This window comes from Amia ocellicauda, chromosome 9, assembly GCF_036373705.1.
Source record: "Amia ocellicauda isolate fAmiCal2 chromosome 9, fAmiCal2.hap1, whole genome shotgun sequence".
In the NCBI taxonomy this organism is placed as follows: domain Eukaryota; kingdom Metazoa; phylum Chordata; class Actinopteri; order Amiiformes; family Amiidae; genus Amia; species Amia ocellicauda.
Genome location: NC_089858.1, coordinates 11925947 through 11942803, shown reverse-complemented (window position 1 = coordinate 11942803; position 16857 = coordinate 11925947). Strand labels below are relative to the sequence as shown.

The 16857-nt window shown below is 35.7% G+C and overlaps 1 protein-coding gene and 1 long non-coding RNA gene across 3 annotated transcripts in view; one reads left to right on the top strand and one right to left on the bottom strand.

Annotated features, from left to right (window-relative positions):
* LOC136758616 (LIM/homeobox protein LMX-1.2) overlaps positions 1–4383 on the bottom strand; it is a 73346-nt gene extending 68963 nt beyond the window's left edge. Inside the window, exons 1-3 of one of the 2 annotated variants that reach the window (XM_066713153.1) lie at positions 4134–4383; positions 3740–3865; positions 2472–2652 (exon numbers count right to left, since the gene is read on the bottom strand). In XM_066713153.1, coding sequence (XP_066569250.1) covers positions 2472–2652; positions 3740–3809 — 251 coding nt within the window. In that variant the 5' untranslated portion in view covers positions 3810–3865; positions 4134–4383. Of the gene's footprint in view, positions 1–2471; positions 2653–3739 lie in introns of both variants that reach the window. The other variant, XM_066713152.1, reaches the window with a different exon arrangement.
* A 7620-nt stretch (positions 4384–12003) lies between these two features.
* The window catches only part of LOC136758615 (uncharacterized), a 28997-nt gene continuing 24143 nt past the window's right edge, over positions 12004–16857 (top strand). The window contains exon 1 of the long non-coding RNA XR_010819977.1: positions 12004–12059. This is a non-coding gene — a long non-coding RNA (uncharacterized LOC136758615). The remainder of the gene's footprint in view (positions 12060–16857) is intronic.

Sequence of the window (16857 nt, the reverse complement as noted above, 5' to 3'; positions counted from 1 at the left end):
CTACGTTCATCGTTTTGCTAATATCATAATTTTCATTGCAATTAACATTGAGCTACACTATCGATATAAAGATATTTGTATGAGATAAAACTGACGTGCTATTTAACCGGTTGTCTTGTTATATTTTGTATCACTCAGAGGGAAGATACTGTTTGACGGAATAAAAACAATCTCTATTTTGCACTGCTGGAAGGTTATAAATACGAATGCTAATAATAATACCACTACTATTATTCTTATTCTTATTATTATTATTATTATTATTATGAATAATAATAATAATAATAATAATAATAGTTAATTGTTATATATTTATAATTTGGGCAATACGGCGAAAATAAAATATATAACAGCAGACAGTTATACTATTCCGTTGCATTATTTCTGCATTTGGCGTTAACGAAATATTAAATGATTTAAATCTTTATATAAAAGCGCATTATTTTCGTAATGTTCAAATTAAATATAAATAAAGGAAATGTTGCAAAGACCTACTAGTTTTTGATCACTTTAATAATAATAATAATAATAATAATAATAATAATGATAACAACAACAACAACCACAATAATCATAATAACAATAATATTCGCAGAGCTAACTATGACAGGGCCTTACAAATATATTTATTTTATGCATTAAAAAAAATATATTATAATAATTTGCAATGTCGGAAGGATCACTACCCTGTTAGAGACTTACTGTATTATTTGTATATGTCAGCGCAAAAAAATGTGTAGTCTGTTACCTCTGATTGTAGAGGGCGGTTAAAATACATTTAGATTTAAAAATAAAATTAACCTAAAAGAATCGACCTTCAAATAAAGAAATACAAAACTGTAGAACTGGGCCTGTGTTTGAAAGTAGGCAATACAAGTAGATGAATGTAAAGGGCCTACAATTTAATCATTACAAAAAACAAAATGTACATTGTCCAAGATGGTTGAATCCAAATGTAATTTACAGCGGTGGCCTATTGTGTCTTGAATACTACTACTTTCACATTTCACTTATTTGTGTCTCTTATCTGTTTTAACACCCAATATTCAATTTACGGGGGTGAAAAAGACACACATATCTAATTTCTCTGTCCAACACATTTTTAGGTCAGTTAAACATACAATTTATTACCGGCTCTGTAACACACAGGGTAGATCTATAATAAGGGTTCAAGCCGTGATTTAATGTTAAAATAATTCAAAAGGAATGTGTCCTCGTCTTTCTATAAACCTGAAAACGTTAACGTTCACGTTTGAACTTATGTCCAAAATATACTTTTTTTAAAACAATAACGTTGTCTTAGAAAAATATACACATGTAAATATTTTAATTTGGTGCAAATAGACAATATTACCCAAAACATAAAGGACAATATACTCCCCCTTCGATCTCTTCTATGTGCTTGGATTAAAGCTACAGCTTATGATTCAGAGTTAGGTCTATTATTATTTTATATCTTGTTTTTCTCAACTTTTGGTCACCGAAGCCCCCACACCTCCCCGGAAACAACAGGTGATCAAACAGTGATTTTAATATTTTTCGGATTCACTTCATTATCAAAATCCACTGGAGAAATGAGCAGCCGTGTTTTTTGTATGCACTTTTCTACTTGGACACGATTAAAATGACTTCTAAATGCATTTTGTGATTCCTTAACAATGTATCGTTTTTAAACGATGAATAAGTATGTTGGGTAAACACTTATTTATATCATTTAAATAAATATAGGCCTACATTTCAATGCCAGTGAGGTACATAGACGGATTTAAAATATATACATATGTACCCTATAGGCTTATATTTAAAAAATAATAATGCAAAATACAGATGCATAATTGCCTCTGTATTTGCGCTTCACGGCCTCTCAGACCCACATGTATTGCGAGATTTGGACAAATACATGCAATAAATAATCCTGTAGAATTTGTACTCTATACGGATCATGTATTATGCTTGAAAAAAATCATCCTTTGCAATACTGTATTTTCCGCGGTTAAAAAACAAACAAACCAAAAAACATTTTAATGGCGGAAAAGAACAGGTTTCAGATCTGGCCTTTCACGAATTAGTTTACTATCTATTAGGTTTATAGCTCATTGTAATATATGTATAGTCTCCATTAAAGAACAACATTAAAGCACTAATGCTTTTGTCTCTGGAAATACAATAATCTTTCTATTATTTATACAAGTCTATTGATATAGTAACAGGCAATGCAAGTGTGTTCTAATAAAGCATTTTCTAAAACAAATACAGATGCAGAAAAAAAAAAAAAAAACCTAAAACTTAAGCACGGGGAAATAGCTGCCCACGTCTCCTCCAGCCGCAGGGGTTCATAAAGGGAAGGCGGCCGGCAATGAGCCTGACATTTGCAGACAATAACCGTGTCTTCAAAACAAAAAAGTGTCCTGCGTGCGTGTCTGCGTGCGTGTCTGCGTGTCTGCGTGCGTGTCTGCGCAGTGTGCACTTACTGCTGGTAGTCGCGCTTGCAGTAGAGCTTGGCGTCGCGGCAGTAGCAGCTCGTGCTCAGGGGCTGCTCGCACACCGCGCACTGCAGGCACTCCTCGTGCCAGGACGCCTCGTCGACGCGCATCAGGAAGCGGTCCGAGATGGGCCGCCGGCAGCCCTCGCACACAGCCTGGCACCCCGAGCCTGCGGGCACACAGCGACCTGCTGTCACGACCACAAGCCTCTTTTCTGATGGGCCGTGCATGCTTGTGCCTTATGCGAAGGCCTCTTACATTCTCTCCACAAAGTCGAGTTGGCTTCCATTACATCTGTAGCGTGCAAGTTTAATATTATTGTCATTCAGAATAAATCAAATACATTGTGCCAGTGGAAGGAAGATATATTTTTGGGAATAGGTCTGATTTTCACTATTCATACAGAATTAGATACATACATACATACATACATGTCAGGCTTTGCTGTGATAGGAACTGTAAATTAAATCAATTTTAGAAAGCTGATATGCATTGATGTGCAAAATGAAATAAATCCTATTATATACGTTGGCAATGACAGTTGTATATACAAATCAGGTATTCAAATTCAATTTGTAACATTCGTTTTGCTTACATATTTAGTACATATATATATATATATATACACACACACAGGCAAAGCTACAATCTGTATTATAAACATGGTAACACTGTTTTGTTCAGAAAAGTTACTTTATAATTGTTTGTAGCATGTAATATATTGTGACGAGCGTTGAAATGTTTGAAATATTGTGTGTGTGTGTGTTAGTCTGTACAGGATGTAATTGTTGTTTGCTTTTAAGTTCAATGTTTACGGTTTATTTTATGTATCTTTCGATAGGAAATATAATCCGAGCGGTGAGTTTGTTACCTATGCGAGTCATCAGTCATTGTCTGACAGTTAAGTTGGATTCGCAACTGCCCATCGAGGTCTGTAAACTTAGTGTCAACCTAGCAAGACCCAAATCAAGGGCACATTTAAATGATATATCTAACGTCAGGGCTGCGTGAATACATATCGAAAATATACACTGCAGCGTAAGCACGATATACTGCAGCATAATTCAAATATGTAACTTTGCAATGCAGCACATTTCCGCGAACATCACACAGAAAATTAAAAACGGCTAATCGCTGGGATCTTTAGAGCAGGATTCCTCCAAGTGCAAAATGCTAGACGCAAAAATGCCTGTAGTGTTTGCTTCCAGGTCGTGACTGCTACTTTTGAAAGGAAAACAAATACGATATGGACTTACCGAGCAACACTCCCAGAGTAGCCGGTCCTGATCTTAAGGGGTGATCTTCTATTTTAATACCGTCCAACATCTTGGAGCAGTCGGACTGATGTCTGGCTGAAAAACACCTTTCCAGAGACTCGGGACCTGTTGCAATATCCATAACAATGTAGAGTCACAGACTGGTCTTGCCTTCAAAATCCAACTTTAAAAAGCACACTTCACCCTACCAGCAAGACAACTATTCTGCAGCACACACACACACGACCAAGAAACTGTCCCCTTCTTTAAACTGCCTTTGAAACACTTTAGTGTGCACAGTGTTATTATTACCGTTGTTGTTATCTCAAGAACTTGTGCAGCACACCATGCCGTGCTGGTGTAATCAATTCTGAAACACTGCTTGTGTTGTCACCTGTTTAATTTAGTTTGGAGCAGTTTGAAGTTTCCTAAAACAGGATGGTGATGATGGGGACTGGTCTCCTCCGCCGCGCCGGGACAGTAGTTTCAGTTCAGTCCCCCTCTCTCTCTCTCCCTCTCTAAAAGGTGCAAAGCAATATGCAAGTGCAGTAAATCCAGGACAGACGAGCCGAAAGGGTCCAAAGTGAGCTCTGAAGTTAATGTGCCATGCAGGGTCCTGCTGCTTGATCAGTCCAGAGCACAGATTGAGGCGCACGGATACACCCGCCCCTTCCTTGGCCGCGTCACTCTTTTTTGTTAGACTGTTCACTGACATTTGGACGCGATTGGTGCGCCGTGTCCGTGCGCTCCTCTGCGTTCCGAGCGTTCCGCCTCCAACGCGTCAACTAGTGCCATTGAGCTGCAGAGCACCGAGGATACATATTACATGAATACTTTAATTTAAAAATAAAGCCCGAGCGTTCGATGGAAAAAACACTATGCTCCAGTTATGCAGTTGCTCATGACAAAAGTGTAGTTTATTTTCCTTTTAAATGTACTATATAAGCCCTATATCTATAGACATACACGCAATTATATACACATCTATATGAATGTGTATTTATGTAACTGTGTATGTCTGTATATTGACAGACATGTGAATTGATAATATATGTGTATGATCTTTTAACCTCTAAAATGCCTCTAGGTTTTGTATTATTATTTTACTGGTGAAATATAGACCTTTGGAAAGTGAATCTGTTGCATTTATTTTAACCGTTGGAGCAGCCATAGTTTTAAATGTCCAAATTCCGTGGATTTGTAGTGTCTATCCAACTATCATTACAAAAGAATCAGTTCCCATCTTTTGATAGCACAAACGGAATTATACATATTGTTAGTATTAGTAGAAATTATTTTAATTCCACATTTATAATCCAGTTTGTGTGTGTTTATAATCCACATGTATGTGCGTAAATACAATTTACACACACACACACACACATATATATATGCATGCATATATGTAAATTGTATTTACGCACATACGTGTGTAACATCACTTAAATATTATTGGCAAGAAACACAGCCTGTGCAAAAACTATGCTTTACATAATTATTATTCTGTCCATGCACACTTTTTTTTTTTTTTTTTAGAATACAATGCATAGTCCTTCATAATAGCAGTCATTAGAAGATCAATACTCCAGTTGGCTTTTTTGTTGTTAAGAACAGCCTTTGAAACCCCTTTTCGCCCATTGCCCGGCTCACATGTCTTTGTGTCCATTACAAAGGCCCGGGTCCACTGACCCTCTCCGCGCACCTGGCGATGGACCGTGATAAAGCGCAGCGCGGCTCCGGCTGGACAGTGGCCGCCGCAGAGAGCCCCCGAGGCGGCCGGGAGAGCGGGTCTCCAGCGCTGCCACCCGCACTGCTATCTTTGCTTGGCTAATAAATGCATTGATCCAATAAAAGATAGCATTGAGCTGAAAATGAAACCATTTATCATTCTCCTCCGTCCTGATCCTGGATACTGTATCTCTACCGCATTACGAGAAAGTTATTTGAAATTCATCAGACATGGCTTCTCTTATTTTTTCCTTTCTTTTAGATGCGTTCAAATTCATTTCAGAGATAACAATCGAGCCCTATCTTATTTTATCCAGCGGTACGGATGCCGTTTTCCCTTATTTTTATTACTTTGTTTCTATCGTAGATTTTTTTTAACCTTCTCTTTAATTAAAAGCTGTAAAAAAACGGTGTGTGTGAGGGGGGTGTTTAAACAAACGCCATTTACCGGATCGGAAGGAATAGGCGATACATAATTTAAAATGAATTGTTGGGTCTAAAATGACATGCGTGAAATGGACTTCTTATGCATAAAGACCGAGGGAATAACTACACGATTTTTTATAGTATAACGATATAAAATATATATGGTTTATGGCATGGTCCATAGCTAAGTAAATGGACCCCACCCACCCACCTATTAATTAATTAATGTATTATAAGAAGAAGTAGTAGTAGTAGTAGTAGTAGTAGTAGTAGTAGTAGTAGTAGTAGTAGTATATTAATAATATAGATTTATATTTTTACAAGAAATAATGAAGACGGAGGTATTTGTGGGTGCAGTTGTGTTTTGCGCATTCATTGATGTATTATAATAATAATAATTAGGGGCTCCTGGTCCAGTGTCTGAATGGCCCTGATGCATTAAAGCGGCTGCTGACCCTTTCATCTGCTCCAGCTTTATTAATTGCATGTGTCCTCAGTTGTTGGTGAGATGCTCTGGACCCATGGCCAGGTTTTTTCAGAACTTGAAGGCAAGGAAAACAAGCCCATTTCAAAGAGATAATTAAGACCTGAAGAAAAAAAATCCCCTAAAATGTGCATTTTTGTTTTCCTTTCATGTTATTTTAGCTCAATTTGTAAGGACTGTTTTGAGAGAAAATCCGGCATTTCAAGATCTGTATATATGCATATATGTATTTATATTTATTTTTGTATGGATGCATGTATGTACTCTATATAAACGCATAAGTAAAGTGTGACAAGACAGTTGGTCTATGAAGTGGACAACTGCGTCAAAAAATAATTTCATTGATAACAACACAGACCATTTTTATTTAATAATAAAGGAACATTTTCGAATAACAATGATCATTAAGAACACACCTTTCACCTTCGAGACAAGCAGACAGACCTTCAACATTGAAACCGCCTTTGTGACACAACATGAGGACGGACAAGCATTCATTCTGACCTTCTCACTGAAAATAAATACATATTCGAGGTAGAAATGATTTCACAATACTGTCTACCTGGTTAGATCAAACGCAAAGAAATCTTTTTCTAACAAGTTCAATAACATGAAATACAAAATCTTCAAATACAAGTCAGTATGATGCTGTCCTCGATGCACACGCATTTTTCTTTTCCGGATAAACGGGACTTCTCCGTGCGGGAGCTGGGTTTGTGCGGTGCAGCCAGCAGCACTCCTTAACCCGCAATTACAGGCACTGGTATGGGCCATTCTTCTCCATGATCCCTCCTTCCCGTGTCTCCAGGGACTGTGCACCTTGGAGCGATTTGAGAGACTTGAAGCAGTCCGCATGCGAGACACCTAGGATCGCCCCCCTCGCTCTCTCTTTTGCTAACCCTGTAAATAACTCCTCTTGTTTCACTTCATTACCTCTCTTCTTGCAGTAAATTCTCGTCCCTTTCTTCCTTATTATTTTCTTCCTCGTCTGTGATTCCCAGCACCTTTATGGCTTTTAAGGAAGCTTTAAACTGATGGGCCGCTGAGTGTATTTTTGGGGGGGTGGTGGTGGGGTGGGTAGGATCTATTTTCTTGGCTCATAGAGGTAAAGGCGCTCTTGATCATTACTGTAGCGTTCAGATCTGAACCCGATCAGGCATAAAATCGGTTGATATGTCCAAGGAAATCAAACAAAGCCTGTATTAAACAAATCATCTAGCTCTAATAACCTGTCAGCTAAACATTTACAAGCAATTAACAAACTTAAACTTAACATATAGCTAATAAGAGCTGGATTGTGTCAGTATAGCTGCTGAATTAATTTTAAATGCACTGTAACATTGTACCCATGCATCAAAGCGGTCCGTACCTCTATATTGCATGTTTGCTTATTTTACATGATGTTGCCCCTACTTATGCAACATACCCCTCACATCAGCCCAGCAACACATGACTATTTGGGATAAGAAACGTTTCAGTGTTTATTGTAGTCTGATGTTATTTTATAGAAGAAGGAAGGGTTTGATGTTAGCGCATTTTTAAACAGCGCATCGAATCAACAGCCTAACAATAAAATACATTCAAGTCGTGAGGCCACACTCGGATATTGCAGAAGCACCGGCGGTGGTGATGTTGGACTGTTGGAGAATAAAATATTAAACACCGCAATCCATCCACCTCTCTATCTATACGAGGAAAACATAAAAATAAACACACACACACACACACACACAAAGCAAGGAAAAACAAATACAAAAAAAAAAGTCGAAAACTCCTATTTGTGGTGGAAATGCAGACTACTTTCACGGCTCACACGTTGCACAAAGTGACCTGAAAGCATTTAGCCTGTTTTCTCTTACGACCCCTGGCCTGCGGATATTTATATTTAATATTTAAACTATGAAAATAAGTAATTAAAAACAGCTGTGTTATTATTATTAATAATAATAACAATAATAATAATTTCACTATGTAAAACTTAAATGTAATGTTCTTAAAATAGATATTGATGAAAAAATTGAAATAAAACTAAAAACATAAAAAACATAAAAACCAAATAATAATAACAATAATAATAGTTTTAGTAAAAAATAAACACGTTTACGGATTTCTACCCGTTGCTATTGTATTATTACTACTACTACTACTACTACTATGTATACTGCTATAGAATATTTGACAAAGCAGCCCGTAGTAGTAGAAGTAATTATAATTAGAAAAAAACACACACCCCCACCCCCTCCCCATTTTATACACATATTAACGAGATGCCGGGATCTGAACAAACTGCATGAAAATCTCTTTACTTTCATATTAAAATATCAGCAGACAATATATTTTTCTACACAAGAAGGGAAATTAAGCACATCGGCACAAAATTGATTAATAAAATTGTGTGTGTCACAGAGCAGTGATTAACTGAATAATCAAATATATTAACGCCAAATATTGAAAGGTCAGCATTTACATTTTGACCGCAGGCTGAAAGGAGCGACAATCAAATCAGACAAAGAAACAAAAAGATATGTGTTAGTGTGTGTATATAAATACCTATTTACACATACATGTGTCTTAGTGTGTACGTGTACATACATACATACAGTGATGGAAATACCATGCACAAATACATCAAATTATTAGAATACATAATTATAATACGTCAAGAGAAATGAATTGGTCAGCATAAAAGTTCAAAATGACGAATAAGCAATGCAATTATTTGAATAATGTATTCAATAAATAAGCTGATATTAAATACATATGTAAACAGAATCACGGATTTTCCATTCTATTCATTTATAAAAACAAAACAAAATTAAACATAAAACACAATCAAATATGCAAGTATGTGAATAATCAATTTCATGTTACCTTGTTGGGTTCCTTTGTACCGCAGCAGCGAGATACTGTCCCAGATCCCCGTCTGATCAGACAAAAGGGCCTCTTGGTTTTGAATACCACCCCCCCTTCTGGACACATGCAGAACTACAGGGCGACATTATTATTTTGTATTATTTGCATGTTTAAAAGCATTATTTACATTATAAAGCCGTTCAAGAAAAGTTAGAAAACATGTGTAATTTGAAATATCAGCAGTAAGCCGATATCTACTGATTCAATAGATTCCTGTAAACTATTCATAAAATACAATGGAAGTCTACAGGTAAAGCAATGGCTATTGTAAGAAACATTTTAACACACATTTTATGGTACTCGAACCACTGTTTATTTACGTTCAAAAAGAAACCGCGGTGATTAAATATCTGTTCATACATCCGTTATTTTGCCCAGTCAAATTCAACTGCTAATGTAACAACAACTATATATATATATATATATATATATATATATATATATATGCAACACATATACACTCTTGTATTCAATGTAACACATTCTATGTTTGTCCAAGGACAGCACAACGTTGTGTTGAAATTTACCAAAGCACAACACGATAATGTAAAAATCATTCTTTGCGTTAAAAATATACATTATCACGTTGTCATTTGGTACATTTTAACACAAAGTTGTGTTGTCCTTGAACAAACACAGAATGTGTTAAATGTAACACATTAGTTCTAAAATTGTAAGATGTCATTGCATTCCCAGCTGCAATTTGCTGCAATCATAGCGCAAGATCAATGCTGTTCATTGTCACCAGTGTTACTGCATATTCTAGGTGTGACCACAGTGATGCTCATATGATCACCTGGGGAAGGACAGGAACAGGGATTCACACACCATGAACAATATTGAATTTCAGTTGACAAAGTACAGGGGATTTGTAGGGTACAAACACCCTGCAAAAAAGAAACAAACAAAACAAATGAATCATTACTTTTGAGTAGGTATACTTGAGAGAACAAAACGATGTGATTGAAAAAAGTTCCCAATGTGTTGCAAATAAAGTGTTTTAAGAAAGTTTGGAATATGGAATACAGTATGGAGCATATTTCAGAGGTTTCTATCAACATCGTGCACAATTAGAAAGGTCGTTATTATTAGTAGTAGTCGTCGCAGTAGTAGTAGTAGACGCCGACAATCTGGAGATAAATATGAATACCAATTGGGAGAGATATAGTTAATGAGGACAGGATCTGGGTGGTGTGTATGAGAACGTAAATCATACATGCATGCATGCATACATACATACATACAAACATACATGACCTCATGCATAATTTCATTCCACATTGATACTGCCTTGTGCTACTCTGAGTAATAACATAGTAATAATATCCAACTGCAACAGCATCACGCTGCATCTTGGCGCACAGGACGTGGGTGTTGAGTTGATTACTTGTATAAAAAGGTGCCAGTGTGTTTCATTGTGAGTTGCCAACTGTTTCAACGCAACGCAACAGGCTCTAATGATGAAACCGGTGGTTTGGGCAGGAACAGCCTGGCGCTGGCAGAGGGTAACGATACTACAGATCTGCACCGAGGCGCTACAGCGCAGTCCAAATAGGCTACATATAAATACAACATATGATATTGGAAATCAACGTAATTGTTTACTGTTTTTTTTGCCCCCACTCCAGTCCCACTTTATATTATTGTATTTGCACCACGTCCATTTACCGTGAATATGCAACGTTTGCAGTCAATTTCGTCAAAACCCAGCGCAGTTTCTGGCTCTGAGGCATTGGGGTGACTCTTTGGTTGTATCCAAACCTAAATTGTTTGTGTTTTTTTCTTCATTCCCGTTCACTCACCCAAATTAATATCATAATGACATGTTCTGTTGTTGAATAAATCCTGGTTAAATCATGTCGTATGTGCACGACAATACGACATTTGGATAACGTTTCAAACAGGAACACAATGTCTCGGAATCTGTTCTCCCTGAGGACTGTAGAGCGTCTTAATCCTCCTCAATATGAGCTTTTAAAAGTGTTTCATAAAAACAGATCTTACAGCTGACACATAAAAAAATACATTGAAGAATAATGAAATGCATCATATGTTAATGATTAGTGATTTGGAGAAACGTTCCTATAGATTCCAAGGGGAATGCCAACGTCTCCAAGTGCCACAGGTGCAGAGATAATTGGCTCTTATACAGGCCTGAGGACAAATTAACTCATTGGGCCACTTACACTTTATCAGATAGAAATATAAAATAAGTAAGCAAGTAAATTGGTTAGCAAAGAAGTCATCTTGTAATTGAATACAAAAAGCATAATATAAATAAACACATGCATGCAAACAGTATTATGAACTGTATCTGTATGAACACAATATATAGCCTACATAAATTATGATGCGAGATAAAATACCTTACTTTTATTGAAACGGCCTGTCACTGGAAAACCCCAGTGGAATTCGGATGAGACTGTAGTGTAAATAATAATGATTATTAGAACAACAATACTACTATAATAATGCGATCACTACTACTACTACTACTACTACTACTAATATTCTGCATTAAACAAAAAAAAAACTAATACTAATAGGACTCAAGTAAAACCATGCTGAAGAATGCAGGTGTGCGACATGTGCCGCCTGGACACCATACATCCACTCACACCCCAGCGCACCGGCTTACATAATGAAACCCGGCACACATTAAACCTACATCTTAATGAACATGTCAGGAGAAACCAGGAAAGCTGTACTTGGGTAACAAACTTCATGCTGTTACCTCCACCCAAAGAGCAACGAGGACTGTTTGTCGTGGTAAGAAAACATGATACCTTTTAATCATTTGATTTGTGAATGTACATGCTATTATGAAAATAATAATAATAATAATAATAATAATAATAATAATAATAATAATAATAATATATAATAACAGTAATAGTAATAATAATAATACATTATTATTACTATTACTGTTATTATTATTATTATTATTATTATTATTATTATTATTATTATTATTATTATGTATTATTATTTTCATCATCATCATTATCCACAACAATAATTTGACTGACACCTGTATCCAAGGGGACAAGAAGTAAACGCAATTTAATAATGTAAATACTGGAAATTTTACTTAATAAAAGGATAATAAATGACATAATTCTGTAGTTTAAAGAGCATAGAACAGGAGTCTGTGTATCATAATACACAGAAGGGTGCATCACAGAAAGAGAAATTTAGTTATTTAACATTGTATTGATTTATTATGCGCATTACAATATTACAAAACAAAGTCAATAAGTTAGCTGGTAAGTAAATAAGTAAACAAATAAATACATAAGTAAATAAGGGATTATAATTTAACACTGTAGTTCAAGACAATCATCAAAAAAAAGTTTGATAAATTGCAAATGTTACAGCTTGTTTGAGAGCTGAGCCACCTTAACTGTCAATACAGTTTAACAATATCTTATTTGTACTTTGCAAAACAAAACAAAGAAAGAAACATACATGTTTTCTGCATGTGGTAAGAAAAGAAAAAGACAAACGCCCCATTAAATGAAAACAACATTATGTCTTGAAATTATTTAACTTATAGCAATATATTCATTTACAGGGAAAATTTTGATAACCAGTTAGTCTCAATTATTCTTTCAGTTTTAATAATATAGGCTAATGTTTAATAATTGTGTTATATTTTAAGCGGTTCCGGGAAACGTTAATTCGGACGTGCGCGATGAATTTCCTCTAAAATGCTCAAATTAAAAATGTTTAAATGGTACCGTGTAAAACGTACAAGGCAGCATACTGAAATATATATATAACTATTAGGAAGAAAAAAAATACATATATTTTCCGTTTAAAGTGAATAACTTAAAAAAACTGAATTTCAAGAGAAAATCCTTGGCCTCTATTTATTTATATAATACTTAATAATATTTTTTGTTCTTCTACTTCTACTGCTAATACAGCTGTACATTTTTTACATTTGATTTGTATTGTGATTAGAGACATCTTCATTAAACATAAAAACATACATTAGTGAGTAGAATTCTGCATTTCCTGCACACTTATTTTATGAAACATTTTTAGCCGATCTGTGTCTTTACCCAAGTATAGGGGTTGTATATAATATAATGGTAAAGTTGTCGACGTGCTGTGCTCTGAACTACAGTCTGGAAGTGCCCGATGCTCCTAAGGGACTATCTATCTATCTATCTCTCTCTCTCTCTCTCTCTCTCTCTCTCTCATATATATATATATATATATATATATATAAGGGACTGTCTATTTGCATATAATTTACACGGGGGCTAATTGGGGAATCGCTGCTTTATAGTAGCTATTAGCAATCTAATAAACTGACAGGAGTAATTACAGGGGATATAATCATTTAAAAAATGCACACCAGGCTCCATATAAGTAACGAGTTTCTAAATAATGTGTGTGATCTGTCACAATCACAGATGCGTATATATATATATACACATACATACATACATACATACATACATACACACACACACTCACTCACAATAAGCTGGAAATCAATTACAAGTTTTAGTTAAATGAACCGCAATTAATGTAATTAAGAAAGGCTTGGTTCAATGCTTCATCATACAACCCACAGAGTACTTAATAAACATACAATATTACATGTCCTTGATGTATCAGTAAACAGCAGCCTAGATATTCTGATATGTTTGGATGCAGTACGATATAGATATTTTTTTATAGATTTTTTACTATAACCTATTTTACGATACACAGTAATAGTATTCTTTAGAAAATGTAGTGTAAAGTAATGACACACAATAAAAACAATGTACAACGAATTTACTGCGTTTTTGTTGCACATCTGAACACACAGACCTCGAGGTGTGTTTGCAACCCAGGGTGGTTGGCAGGGGTGACATTGAGCGAAAAGAAACGGAGCTAATCAAGACTGAAAATAAAAAAATGATCTGTGCATATTTGATGTATATATGCAACTACATACAAAAGTCTACCATCCTGGGCTATACATTCATTAACGTACACATATTGTGTGTACACATATAAGTGTTTAATGTAAACATACATTAATACATACACTAACAAACAAATCATTTCAGAATCTGGACAGGTTCGTCGATGCTTCACAAAAACAGCACACGGAAAGTTTGATTAAAGTGTCAGTTGAAGAAAAACAGTATTGGGTCGGTAAAAAAACATTTGGTGGGAAAAAAACCGAAACGACTGAACTGTCTCCAAACAGAGGCTTTGAAGTGGAGGACAGGGCGCACAGCCAGAGCGACCAGTGCAGCCGCCACCAAGGTCTGTGCTTACATCGAGAGTCCGGCGCTGACAGCACACTGGAGAGTCAATTCCTGTCTTAGTACAACTCAACCCAATTAAGCAATTAATACGATTACAAACACGCAATCTAAGTGAAGTGCATTGTTGAAACACAAAAACACAAAAGAAACGGGACAGTTTTTAGGAGGCGGTGGGCTTAATGATGGAATCTCGTCTAACACGGACCTTAACAAAGCATGACGAATAATAATAATAATAATAATAATAATAATAATATTTTACAGAGTGATAAACATACAACAAAATAAATAAATAAAATAAACCTTTAACAGTTTAAATAAACTAACTAAAAGTAAACCAACATTAAATAAGCCATTAGGCAGGAAGGACAGACAAACTATGGATGGCAGATTGTTACAGGAGAAAATAAATCTCTGATAATAATAATAATAATAATAATAATAATAATAATAATAATATACAATTACTAATTATATTATTAATAATAAATTCAATACAGAAGGTTAATAAATCAAATCATGCTGTGGAACCACCTAAATAAAGAGAATGCAGAGGAACCACTGTCTTTTATGTTGCTGGTTGTGGGATACCTTCTCTTTAAGGATCTCTACAATTCCCAGCCCTGGTGGCTGAGGACCCTCTACTCTGCTGGTTTTTGTCACTTAAACTAATAATTTCCTGAATCAGATCCTTTTGATAATTTTAAACAATAGGGGGTATAAAACTGTATACGGAACTTATCTTATTAAGGAACCACATTTGATCAGTTACACAATTTAAAAAGTCAATTAGGAAAAAATAATTAAATTAAGGGATCAATTAAGTAATTGAGAGCTCAGTTGGAAGAAAAAACAGCAGGGCAGGGGTCCTCCATGACCAGAGTTAGAGTAGAGCACAACTTTGCTTCCTAACACAATATTGCATTACTGGACAATTGCCTTTGCTCCTTCCATTGGCAACCAGTGAGCAACCTAAAGACAACCAACATAAATAAAATGAATATGACAACCCAGTATTTTCAATTTGCAGCAGGGAAACTAGACATTTTCTGAAACCAAACAATAACACTGTGTCCATTGTGACACTTCAGTGCATTTGAAGAACTTGCATAGAATAGTTTGAAAAAAAAAAAAAATTAAACACAGTTCAGTCGATCAACACTACCCCCTACTGCCTACTATTGTGAACTATAGCTGCTCTGTTTAGGCATCAGTCTCTTTTGGAGAGCTCTAAAACAAAGGGCAGCATCTGTGTAGTGTACTTCTCTAACTAACACAACTGTGGATTCCAACAGCACAGTTTCATTCCCAAACTGGTCCAAATGTAGACCTTATACATTTTTTTACAGTGACAGTGATTGACTATCTTTTTGTCTGCTATTTGTTTATGAGGACATTAAAATAAAACCTACTCAAATTACAACCTGAATTTAAAAATGGTGAGTGTTAATGAATCGGGAGGGACTATTCAGCTCCAGTAAATCAGCAATAAACAGGGTGGCAGCAACGATAACAACAATAGCCTTCTTCTGACCTCCCTCTGCACTGACCTCTCAGAAAGTCTGCATGCTGGCAATAGAGGAAATGGTGCAAGCTCTTTGATTCTGCGGATCTTGGTGAGGTGTTGCACGCTGGGCAGATTTCTGCGTGAGCCTCCAGTGAGACACCTCTGTTATCGAGACAGCATAAAAGGCCTGAGAATCTGAGATCAGTTACCTGTGAGTTATGAAGCTGCACGATCACAGTGCTATCAGACAATGCTCTAGGTCTGGGGAAAGAAAGCATGCCACGTAGTGTGCAATGTTTAAGAGGTGCTTTCAGAGATTTCTGCATGCCATATGACTTTAGATATAGTGGAGTAGTGGTTAGGGCTCTGGACTCTGGAGCACAGGGTCGTGGGGACACCACTGTTGTACCCCTGAGCAATGTACTTTACCCAGATTGCTCCAGTAAATGCCCAGCTGTATAAATGGGTACAAGTGTAAAAAATAATGTGTATGTGCTAATGTGTTAAGACATCGAGTAAACATTTGTGGTGATGTAAAGAGAGAGAAAGAAATATGAATTGTGCATGATCAAATGTTTCTCTCCTGTAAAACACATACTTTGTTAAGTTTTATAAGTATAAATCAGTAATTTTAATATATCTTTCAATCAATGAAAAATAAAAAATATTGAGTTCCTTGACTATTGGAAGTTAAAAGTAGATCATATTTTACATTAAGTTTTTAAATATCATTGGATAAAATATGATAAATACATAAATTCATACATAAATACATACATAC